This window comes from Callospermophilus lateralis, chromosome 2, assembly GCF_048772815.1.
Source record: "Callospermophilus lateralis isolate mCalLat2 chromosome 2, mCalLat2.hap1, whole genome shotgun sequence".
In the NCBI taxonomy this organism is placed as follows: Eukaryota; Metazoa; Chordata; class Mammalia; order Rodentia; family Sciuridae; genus Callospermophilus; species Callospermophilus lateralis.
This window is the reverse complement of record NC_135306.1, coordinates 22737709-22750298: the sequence shown is the minus strand read 5'-3', so window position 1 is coordinate 22750298 and position 12590 is coordinate 22737709. Positions and strand designations below refer to the sequence as shown.

The following is a 12590-nucleotide window of genomic DNA, read 5'->3' as shown; positions in this document are numbered from 1 at the left end:
ACAATAGGAATAATTCTGAGCATCATCTTCATTCTTCAGGTTTAACAAAACTGTCTATCTTGCTTTCCATAGCAGCTGCAGATTTAAGATAGACATATTTTATTGTGTCAGCAAATCAATGTATATGAGTTGCTTAAAATTTTATTGAAAATGTATTTTAGCTGGATTGGGTATGATGATGCATGACTATAATCCCAGCCGCTTGGGAGGCTGTGGCAGGAGAATCTCAAGTTCAAATCCACCATGCAACTTAGTGAGACCCTAAGCAACTCAGTGAGACCTTGTCTCAAAATTTTAAAATTAAGTAATTTAAAAAATACAAATGTATTTTGTTTGTATGCTGTTTTTTTATATATGTATATAAAGGTCTGGGGGATATGGCTCAGTAGTTAAGCACTCATGGGTTCAATCCCTGTACCAAAAAAAAAAAAAAAAAAAACAACTTCTTTACATGATAATGAATACATTTTTGTCTTCTTTAAGCAGCCATCCAATTTTCCCTATTGGTTATAATGAAACAATGTATTATACTAATAGAATATCTAACTTTAAACCCTTTTTTGCATTTCTAATATAAATTTGTTTTGGTAGACCATGCCTTTGAATGTATATGCTAGTATATTTGCTATTATAGTTATACATGGGTTTATCTATAGTCTTCTATTGTTTTTTGGTAATAATTGTCAGGTCCACAACAAGTTTGATAATATGAACAGGCTAGTTTTCCATTATCTGGGCCAAGCTTTAAAGTTTGAGAATTACTATTTCTTAAAGATTGAGAAAAATTTCCCCTCATTGAGCCCTCAGTCATTGTCAGGAATGTTTAATGTTATGATAGCATTATCCATTTTTATGAGTAATGGTATGTTTGCATTTCTGCTTTTTTTTGAATTATTCAAGATCTTGCATTTCCTTAGATGTCATTAATATCAAGAGTTTTCAATTTTAATGCACAGATTTATACAGTTTAAAAAAATTCAGAGCTCTGAATACTTTTGTTGTAGTTTCTCAGAAAAATTAGATTCCTGCATTTTTTGAACTTATATTTTAAGTTCAATTTTATTACTTTAAAGATTTCCCTCTTTACCACTCTACTGCATCCCATCTCCCTTTATAGTTCATTATTCTTAAACAATTATTGATGTGTCTTTCTTTTAGTTCTTCATGCAATTTTTTTTCTTAACTTTCAAATGTAATATTCAGTAATTTTTGTTCCTGTGGATTTTTAAGTTTCACTGGTTCACAATTTTGTCCTTTTAACATGGTAAAGCTGAATTATGTTTAATAAAGCAAGGAGATTATACATCATTTGCTTTTAAAGCAAAATCCATTCAAGCTGGCCTCAATTAAAAAGAATTGCCATTTGAAGCTGTAAACATCAGTGAGTTGGAAAATTGAATTCAGTGTAGAAGGTTTTTCTAACCAGTAGAGAGGACTAAAACCACATGCCTGACTATGTACCTCAAACACCATGCGTACCTCCATGTGGAAGCTTATTCATTCATATTCATTATGAACCAGTGCTCAATTCTTGGTCTTCAAAGAACACCAGAGAAATCAGAGAGCAGGAGACCCCACGCCTTCCAGGCACTCACCCACACATCGAGGCTCTGCACCATCCCACTGGGCATTTCCTTGACAGGTAAGCTTAGCGCTTCCTTCTAGTCTGTATCCTTCATCACAGGTGACCAAGCACGTTGTCTTGTAGGACATTTCCCCCGTAGAACAGCTGATGTGGCCATGCTTAGGCTGGCGGAGATGAGGGCATGTTCTCACTATAGAAAATGTAAGCAATTAGATCTAAATAAGGATAAAAATTACAATTCTGAGTTTACTAATGTCTTCACATTGCAAGTGAGAACATGTCCCACAATGAATAACACACCATCATTTTTTTGTTACTATGGGGTAACTTGAGGCTGATGTTTTCTCAACTGTATTACCCAGACAATGCCACTGTGTCTACCCCTCTGCCGAGGGATGGGACATTTAAAACATCTGGGAGGTCTAGCCCCAAATGCACCATGATGGCTGTAGATTAGGGGTGGTCAAAAAAGGGAGGTACCTGCAGCCCTGATGTGCGCCTTTGCTGTGATTTTCCAGCTGTGTTCCAACGAACATCTGTCTTTTCCCAAGACAGATGTTGTATGCTCATGATCAGCTCACTTCGGAAACCTCAGGATCTTTTTTTTAAGGGTCCCAGTCTCTGCAAAGCTGCCCAACATCTGCGATCTTAAACTCCAGTGTTCCACTGTCTGATATAAAACTCTGGTCCTTTAGCTTTTTCTCTCATTGCTTTCCATACAACTACACAAATTCTAATTCATGATGTTAACTTTGATTTATGTGTTAGCATCAGTTTGGTAGTTTTGTTTGTTTGTTTGTTTTTGTTGTTGTTGCTGTGCTGGATACGAGGAGCTTCCTGTCCTCTAGTCATTTCCCCCACTTTTCTTCCCCCAGCATAGAAATGCGCCCAGCCATAAGATTATAAATCCACGCTTCCGTCATAATTACAGAGCCAACGAGAGGCAGCTGCAGTTGTGTGGAATTCCTGGGAAAGCTTCTGAAAGGGGTGTCTTGATTGAGAGAGAACTTCTTTGTTTTCCTATTTCTCTCTTCCAAATCACAGACATCGAGTGATAGTACCCCAGCAAGCTATTGCATATTTATATGACACTCCAGGGAAAGTAGGAAACACTAAGATGATAGATAAAAACAGTAAAAGCCTTAGTCTCTGATGACAGTGGAGCTGTTCCACCAGGTTGGATGGCTTGATTTATCCTTTGAGATGAGGGGGAAAGCCTGAATGGGCTTACAGCATTGTTATTTGGATCTTGACACCAATAGCTGTACACAGGTCCTAATTCTCTCTACCCAGCAAACCATTCACTTTCCCTTTTTTCACTTGTTAGGGAAAGAACTTTCCTCTCTTTCAACTCATGGGATTTGTATGTGCTCCAGCTCTGCTCAGGGTTGGAGCATGTGACCTAGGAGCGCATTCCTCTACTCTGGGAATTGAGTGGGTACAGTTGGTGATATGGGTCCTCTCTTGATCCTCTGAATTGACCATGACAGTGTAGTTGGGGGGCTAATTAACTAAGCCCTGGATGCCAGAAATGCCCCACACCTCAGCAAGCCTCAACATCACCATCAAGGGAAGTTTCATGGGGTATCCAGAGAAACCCATGTTTTCTAGTTCTGCCGTCTCTGACCAGTGGCCTCAACATGACACCAGAGAAGCTCCAAGAGGGCTTCTCCTGCTTCTGCATGTTTCCAAACAATGTCTGTGCTCTGGAATCTCCTGGAAAGACTCCCGCACTGTCCAACCCACTAAAATCCACAATGTATCTTAGAGCCGAGTTTGATTAACTCCATCATGCCCCTGTTTCTGACAACCTTCAAGATCATTCCTCATCTACCAAGTTTATCCAATATACCTGGTGCCGATCTGATTTCTATGGATTCTTGAACTTTCCCTCTAGAATATGTGTCCCCACCTTCAGTAAATTCCCTTAAATCCTAAACTTTCCTTTTGAACTTCTCCTTTACTCTCCTACCCTAATCAAAATCTTATTGTCTTCTTTAGACACAATCCAGAGGTCAGAGAGGCATCTTCATTGCTCCTTATCATCTTCTCAGAGCATTCTTTCTTCCTCTTTCCTAAAAATCTCCAGCTCCTTTAAAGTATCCGATGCATCCAACATCCCTTTTTCAGTTCTCTCTTTCTCATTGTCACATACTCACCCACACCTCCACCCTTATCGATTTCATGATCTGTGCAAACGATCATTCCAATATCTTGGAGTCATAGTCTTGACTTCCTGTCCTCCAGTGACCATGTCATTCATCCGACCTCAGCTGCCATGTCCTCTAGACCTCACCATCACCCATTCAAGTACCACACCCTCTGACAATTACCTCCTACTTTCCAGGATCACTCCTTCAAGGGCCTCCACTCCATGAATGTCTACATCTCACAGGGGTCTCTATCGGCTATGTGCTCCTCTTCAGAGAAAACCATCACTGAAGTGTTTATTCTTTTTCTAGGCTTCCTTTCCTCTAGTGCTAGGTTATTCTGCTCTAATCAAGGTTTACAGTCATAGGAAGGTGGGAAGAGAGTATGGGAGAAAGGAAAGAGGGAAACTTAGGGGAGGAAAAGAAGGAAAGAAAGAGAAAGAGAAGAAAAGGTAGATGAAAGAAAGGAAGGGGATGGGAGAAGAGAGACATCAAACAGCAGGGGAGGTTAGTCAAAACTTTAGGAGGTCATGACCTTGGGTGAGCTCTTGCACTAGGCTTCAACAGATCAAATCACACTAAAGGATAGTGTATATCCATCATATCACATATATCATATATATAATATCGACATATACATAAATACATTTTTAAAATTTATGTATGATGGAAACTTTAAAACAATAGGAAAGAAAGCTGGGGCAAAATATTCAAGTATATGTTCAACTAAAGTCATCCATATCCAAATCATTCAGCAGGAACCCATTCAAATTACATTACTTGGCAGAGAATAAATATTGAGTTCAATAAAAATAAACCTAGGATTTATTACTCCATAGAGAAAGTTCAGGCATTAGATTAGAGGTTAAATTATAAAGCCTTTCTATCCCTAGGATGGTTTGGATTAAAGTTAACTATTGACAAAAAATGAATGAAAATATTTTGCCTTCTGCATTTTTGACTTTTATTGAATGTGTCTATCATTCATAGTACACTGTCAAATGTCAGGTTGCCTTAAAAGGTGAATAAGATAAATTCCTATGATTAAGATAAATAAAATCTGGAAAACCATATTAAACAACTGCTTTTAGCTTCAATAAAAGTAAAAAAAAATCACTATAGCTTTCCCAAAAGACAAAATGGATTTGCAACATCTCTCAAGAGTAGTGATAATAAATTAAAGTTGGTCTCTCAGACAGATGCAAATTATATAGCTTCTGAGATGTTGGTTTTTAATAAACTTCTATTGCTCCTTAGGGAAAACAATACAATATGCAGTATTTTCTATTTATTTCTTAAATATTTTATACTCCTTTTCAGTCAAGATGACTCATTGTTACCATTTTAAATAAGAACTCTTTGTTTTCTAGATTCAACCTAACTTTTCTTATTTTAACAAGATGAAAAATCCTACAATAAATGTTTCTTGACTTACATTCATGTTAAAGCAATACCTAAATATATATTTAATTTTATTAGAAAACATAAATTTATCCTTATTTGATCATTACACATTATATACATGGTTGAATTATCACACTGTACCTCCAAATATGTATAATTATTATGTCATTAAAAAATAGAAAAATAATTAAAAATTTAAAATAAATACAGCAATTTGGGCTTTTAAGAGAACAATTTACTAAGTACTAAACAATGAAAGAAGTGGAAAATGTGCAGTGGTTCTCATCTTAAAGATAAATCAGATATTTTTCCCTAGACACATGCTTTCTGATATGCAGTCAATCTCCAAATTCTGATAATATCTATTACTGAAAAGAAAGCAAGTTAGTCTGATGTTAAATGTGGGCTTCTTATTTCAACCTTCTCAGAAAAAATAATAGTCTCACAAAATTTAATTTGCTATGATATTGTTTTAGCTAGTTGTCATTTAAAACCACAAAAGAATACTTACTGGTTTAGAAAGAAATGCATAATTCAGATAAAATTGGAAAAGGTTATAGGTGTCTTAGGAAGAGTGGCTAGGAGGAATAAGAATCAAGGCGGCCGATATTACAAAGACATTAACAATATTACAAAGACATTAACATGAAATGTGTGAAAGTCTTTATATTTCAACTGATCTTTCATTTCTGACTCAATCTTCAGAAAGATTTTCATGGAAAAAAAGACATGATGAATATTATCCTCTGCCCTAATTAGATTTTAATTAGACCTGTAAAAATACTACTTTTTCTATACTACCTTCTCAGTGTTAGACGTGAATCCTACCCAAATGCCATATTTCATTGAATCCCAGAGAGCCCAATTATAAGACACACCATTATTTTATGGGCCACTACTAAAAAAATAGATAAAAATGAAATATTTTACTGCCATTGATTTTAAGGTGCATTTCAACTTTAGAGATATTGAAATGCGAAAAAGATGTGTTTTAGATTTGGTGAAATATGGCTTATATTTCATAGAACAGTATCTCAAGTTACTAAATCTGTTTTCCCTGTTATAGGGGAAGATCCTGAATATCTTTATTCAGGGCAACTCTATTTACTCTAAGTGAGGTCGGAGCTTTGGTGGTGATGTTGAAGGGATTTTAAGAAGACCCACGCTACCAGAGCATTTTTCTCACAGATTAAAATTATTTTATGCATATTGGAATAGCAATGGAATTTTTATAAAAGAGAACAAACATGCTTTTTGGAGGGAAATAACATAAGCAAGCCATATGTATATTTATCAATAATGCATGTCTCTATTAATATGTGTGTTTGTTAATTCAACTTTTTTCACTCATTCACAGAGGTTTAACCAATGATTAGGGGGAGAAAATGCATTCTGTGTTCATGGTACATTCACAGTCCAGCAGAGGTGATCAGCAAGTTAATCAACAATAAAAGGAAATGTGGTGGTTTGCATTGGAACAATTTGGTGAAGCTGGGAAATGTGTCAGAATCCCCTTACTGTGGTCCGCAGTTAGGGTTGGGCAAAAGAGGAACTTGCACTTAATTTTGGAGGGCAGAAATGAAGCAGTGGTCAACATAGTCAGATTCAAGGACGGACACATGCAGAAGGGCCCTGTCCACGTCCTGACTGATAATCCTGTTGACCAAGGGTAGTCCCACATTCATGACCACAGGAAACTGGCTACACAGAGGTAAAGACTCTCTCAGGCCTTTGGAGTTTCCTGAGATTCTATCTCAACAGCTGAGAAGACTTTGTTTTCTTGGATTCAGTTACCAGGCAGACACTTGTGGACTTTGCAACTTCTCTACCTTCTGTTTCTGAGTTCTTTCCAAGATTGTGCAGGGTCCAATTCCTGCAATAAATCCCTTCTTCCAAAACATCCCTGATTAACTGTGATTCCCTGGCCACACAGGATAAGTGCTGGGATACTGGGAGGACAGGCCTGCACAGGCCATACCCTTCATGCTGAGGAAGTTGGCAATAGCAGAGGTTTTATGGGACCAAGATTCAAGGCAGGGCAACTAAACAAATCTTGCACATGGACCACTTCCTGAGAGGCACTTCCATTTATGGCTTTAGTGTAGGATGCAGGGCTTGGGCTGGGATTGTGAGGTCCACCAGACTTCAGCCTCAAGGACCAGCTAACTACTTTAGAAGATCCTAAGGTAAAAAGTTAAAATCTAATGTTTCCTGCTCTCCACCATGAGGTGTGTGGAGGAAGAGGCAGAGATTTTACACACTACTGTTGACTTCCCAGGAAATCTTTTAGAGGTATCCGATGATTAATCTTTTTGGTAATAGTTCCTGGCTTATTGCTGCTTGAGACTCGTGACTGAAAACCTTCCCTCTACCTTCCCATATAAGCAGTAGCTTCCCTGAGACTGGAGGTCTAGGATCTAATTCTTTTCCCTTGGGATCTTAGGGATAAACTCTTTATCTTTTAACATTGAGAATGGCTAAGGAACAGCCTAAGGCTAGTTTGATTCTCTTCCCCTTGTAAGTAATTTCTAACTATGAAACACACACGATTTTCTATTTTTCTAGGGCATCCAAAAATTTCACTAAGATTATTTCCAGACATGGATCTGTTTTTAATTTTTTCCCCCATCACTCGCTAAGTGATTTTAAACTGAATATGAAAGATTTTGGTTGTTCATACTTATTTTCAAAATTTCAGCTTGGCCATAATGTTTGATCTTCTATTAGTGCTTCTTCTCTATTCCGTTCTCTTTCTGGATTCCTAACGTAAGAAGAGGCTCCTTCCTGTGACAATTCTTGTTATCACTTTATTCTTTCAAAATTCTATTATCCTTGAAGTTTTGCTCTACTCTCAGATGAATTTCTAGAGTTGTTTTTTTTTTTAATCTGTTAATTTGGCTTTTAAGTATACTCTTTTATTGTGTCTTTTTGCACTTGGATTTCTGTCATCTTTGGGAACTTTGGTCTGATTTCAGCAATGTAATTGCCTTTCAATCTCAGTGGTTCCATTCCCCTGCCTTCTGTCAGGTCATCTTTGTTCAGTCTTCAGAGTCTCTAGATTTCTCTACTCTTTGTAGGACCAGAGAAAGGTCTGTAGGGACCTGACTTTAGGCAATGGACATTAAAGGCGGGTCCCATATTGGTAGCTGAGCAATATCAATAATGGATATCGCTTGGACTTTCAAGTGATATTCGATTAGTGAGGTGGGTCAAAAGAATCCCAGAAGACAGAATTCCTTACCCAGTGATCTGCATGATTTGTGGGGTCTTGGAGGAACCTAATCCTCAGTAAAGAGCACTGCCAAAGAATGACCATGGGATATGGTAGGGGTAAGTTTGCCAGGTTGAGCAATGGACAAACTAACTGGCCCAGATATCCAGCTACATTTGAACCTTAGAAGACCAAAACAATTTTTTTTAAAATATATACCTAGGTCCCTAATTATGTATACTGCATTTAGAAGCTTCATGGGTGGAGATTCTGGTGGTCCCCAAGTCTTTGGTTTGTGTCTCTCTTAACTTTTCTTAAGGAGTCTTTCCTTCCCACTCTACCTGTGAAATCCCAGGCAGTTGGCTGTAGGACTGTTTTTAAGAAGTAGGTAAACAGTGGCAAGTGGAGGTGAATTGGGGTGCTGTTCTCCATATTTGATATGGGAATCTCGGGTCCCACCCCTGAAACTGCCTCTTTTCTACTCCTTGAGGGCTCACCCTAGCAAATTCCCCACTTTCTATCACATGTTGTCTGCCCCAAGTGAAGGCTGGATATTAAGTTGACTAAATGCCCCCGCTGCAGGACACTGATGTTCTCCAAGTCCTATAGTCATGATTGGCATCCAGCCCCTACTCTGCCTATCCCCAAATCTGGCACCTTGTCTTGTTGTTCCTGGTACCCTGTCTTAGCTGCTTGAGATCTGGGGTTTGGATAACCTGTCTATTTGCCTCCCAGAAAGCTCTTTTGCTTATTCACCAAAAGAATACAAAGGTCATATTTTAAGATGACGTGGTCAATTGAACTTAACACTTCTGACTTCAAGCTTCCTATATTTTTTCTCCTTTCTGTGGTCTGTGGTCTATGAAGTAAAAAAAAGAAACAAAGAACTGACTGGTCTATTAGAGTTTAAATCAAGTAAATCAAGTAAGACAATCAATAAACAATGTGAATTGGCAGTTTGCTTACCTCTGCAAGAGCTTTCTGAACCGGACCACAAACCACTGGGCAGACACAAGAAGATGCTGCTTCCCACGAGGTCAAATCCAGGGTGACATCGGACCCCACAGGCTGCATTGAAGTGGTTGTTGCAAGTGTTTTGGATAAAATAACCGTTTTCAGGAGGCCTCAGAGCAGGACAGTGGACAACTGACATTTATAGAAATAAAATTAAAAAATCAAAGTCAGTCTTGTCTAGGGAACATTCTTTTCTGTTTGTTTAAGGGGGCATGTTATACAGATATCTCAAATTCCCACAGCTTTCTCATTTACTGCATTTGAATTTCTAAATGTGTATTTGGAAGAAGAACCACTACATTTAACTCCTATTAGGTATTTACTTCTGAATAAATTTTAAATAGAGACTAAATAATTTTCTAAGTTTTAATTTTTTTTTATTTTGGCTGGGTATGGTGGTGCATACCTATAATCCTAGTGGCTCAGGAGGCTGAGGCAGGAGAATTACAAGTTCAAAACCAGCCTCAGCAACTTAGTGAGGCCCCAAGCAAGTTAGTGAGACTGTTTCGAAATAAAAACTACAAAAGGTCTGGGGATGTGGCTCAGTGGTTAAGCATACCTGGGCTCAATCCCTGGTACCAAAAATGAAAAAAAAATTATTTGATATATACATGGATATAAAATTTTCTAAACATTTCTTTCTTTCTTTTTTCCTTTTTTTCTTTTTCCAGTTTTGGAGATCGAACTCAGGATCTCACCCGTACTAAGAACAAGCTGTACCACCAACCCTTAGTTCTTGACCTTCACCTTCACATGTCATTAGATATTTTCCCTTTTAATTAAGGGGGCATGAAATAAAGAGCAGATAAGGATAGCAAAGTATATTTGCTATAAACCCCAAGAGGCATAGCTTCTTGTACAAGATATAGGCTGTTAAAATATTTTTAATTTTGACATGAATGATATTGAGTCACCTTACTTGTGAAAATATGTTTCTATGAATTCAACTATCACCAGGGCCAAGATGAGCTCATTTGTTATTCAAATTGTTTTTAAAATCATAGCATTTCTCTTCTGGATATATTTTGAATTTTTTCTAGGTACTAAGTCTTTCTGTTTTCAAAATTACATTACTGCTAGGGTTTCAGATTCTCTTCTTGGGAGCAAGATATACATGTGTTCAGTGATAAGTGCTACAAAATAAAAGCAAATAAGTCTCTCAAATGTAATTAGAGAATATTAAAAATTAAACTAAAACTGGATGCAAACACTACTATTTTTCTATCACAGAGAGCAGCTTTTGTATTTCCTATTTGCCAGGGGAGATGCTTACCTTCACAGGTCTGGCCAGATGCCCGGTACCCCTCTCGGCAGACACAGTCTTCAGGGGCTGTGCTTCCAGGTGGAGAGGTGTGATGTTCATCCGGACACGGAATGCACGTACTGATTCCTCCTGGAGAACCTTCGGGTTTGTATGTCCCTGGTGGACAAGCTGTGGGCAGACAGGAGACCAGAGAAGTCCATTTGATGTGGTTCATCAATCGAGAGTTCACAAAATGTTTGAAACTAAGTAGGGGAGGAAAAAGCTAAGCAATAGCTTTTCATGGGAATAATGATATAATATAATTTAAGCAAGGAAAGAAACCAACATTTTTTTTTTAAAAAAGAGCCATGTAATTTGTTGTATGCAGGTTTTAAAGGCTTCTTTTGTCCCCAAATCAGGTCAGTCACAACATAACTCAGCATGATGTTTGGGATGTTTTGTGGGAAAATCCAAAATAGCAACAAATGTTAAGGGACTAGAAAGAACCAATGACCCTCAAACTATTTTTAAAATGTTGGTAAACATGGTCTCCTCCATATTCATCTTTCTCAATCCTGTACAGCTCTCTCTCTACCATGAAGACCTATCCCCACTCAGCTGAGGAGATTCCCTGTAGAGATGCAGAGAGAACATAGCCCATTGTTTCTGTTCAAAGCATTTGACAAAGGTTGAGAAGAAAGTGAAGGGCTTGAGGGAAATAATCTAACTGATGGGAAATAGGCCCTTTGAAGAAAAGAGAATTAAAGACCCAGTCTTTCCCAGGCTCACTAGGGGTGGGGGTAGGGGGTTAATAGAGAAATCTAATTGATCTTGTTTCAGTCTTCCTTCTGCACTGACAATGTGGCTTTGAACTTGTAACTTCATCCCTCTGAAGTTAAGCATCTGTAAAATAACTCAAAATTAAGAAATGTAATGATAAATAAAGGGACTTGCAGTGCTTGGTTAAGCCAGTTAAATGCAGCCTAGGCCTAGGATGTATTTGACTCCTAAAACACCAATAGCACAAGGAATGTGAACATATGTGGAGGTATTTTATATACATTATCTCATTTAATCTCTCTATATTAATATCTGCTATTAAAATTTATTATTATTAATATATGAATTTCCTTAGTATTAGTATATCCTTTGTAAAGATGAGAAAATGAAAATATCTTGATGAAGCAAACAAATTATTATTTTAAGGAGAAATATGTAAAATGAAAATATGTAAAGAACTTTTCCTAATACAAAAGAAAAACACAAATACTCCAACAGAAAAATCGACAAAGAACAAGAAGCGAAAATTTCTTAAAGAAACAATATAAATGACCATGAGATAAACAGCTTAACTTTGTTCACAGTAATGAAAATTACTGGCTACCTTCTCTTTGTCAAAACTTAAGAGGAATGTTAATACCCAGTGGTAGCAGGCACCTGGGAGAAGAGGGTCTCCCCTATCCTCTGAATACACGTGAAGCCCTCTATGGAGCATTAGGAGAGCAGATAACAAATGCCTTGAATGAACCTCTCTCTGATATATCATTTTGTTTCAAAGAATTTGTCCCAAGTAAGCAAAAATGTATGCATAAAGTTTGTATTGTACAACATTGAAAATAACACAAATATTCAGAGAGAGGGAGTTTGTTAAATTCTTGTGACATCCATCCAGTGGAAATACTGGCCATATAATTCTTGACGTGGAAAGTCATTCAGATTATGTGGTTAAGTGTTAAAAAAAAGTACTTTTCAAAAACTCATGTGAATTGTATGATCCTATGTCATTTATAAACAAATACATAAGACACAAAGGAAGTGATCTTTAAGGTTATGGATACATTGCACATATTCATGGAAGGACTCTGTGGCTTTCAGGTTTATTTTGGCTGATCTACAATTTCTGGTTTTGTAACCACAAATAGGTATTACTTGGGCAAAACCAAAAGTAAATGCAATTATATATAAAAGGAAGTTATTGTCCCA

General features: G+C 37.3%; 1 protein-coding gene across 2 annotated transcripts in view; it reads right to left on the bottom strand.

The window, feature by feature from the left end:
* The window catches only part of Svep1 (sushi, von Willebrand factor type A, EGF and pentraxin domain containing 1), a 169960-nt gene that overhangs the window by 103810 nt on the left and 53560 nt on the right, over positions 1-12590 (bottom strand). For both annotated transcript variants that reach the window (XM_076845691.2, XM_076845690.2), the window contains exons 4-6: positions 10638-10796; positions 9317-9496; positions 1596-1775 (exon numbers count right to left, since the gene is read on the bottom strand). In XM_076845691.2, coding sequence (XP_076701806.2) covers positions 1596-1775; positions 9317-9496; positions 10638-10796 — 519 coding nt within the window. The remainder of the gene's footprint in view (positions 1-1595; positions 1776-9316; positions 9497-10637; positions 10797-12590) is intronic.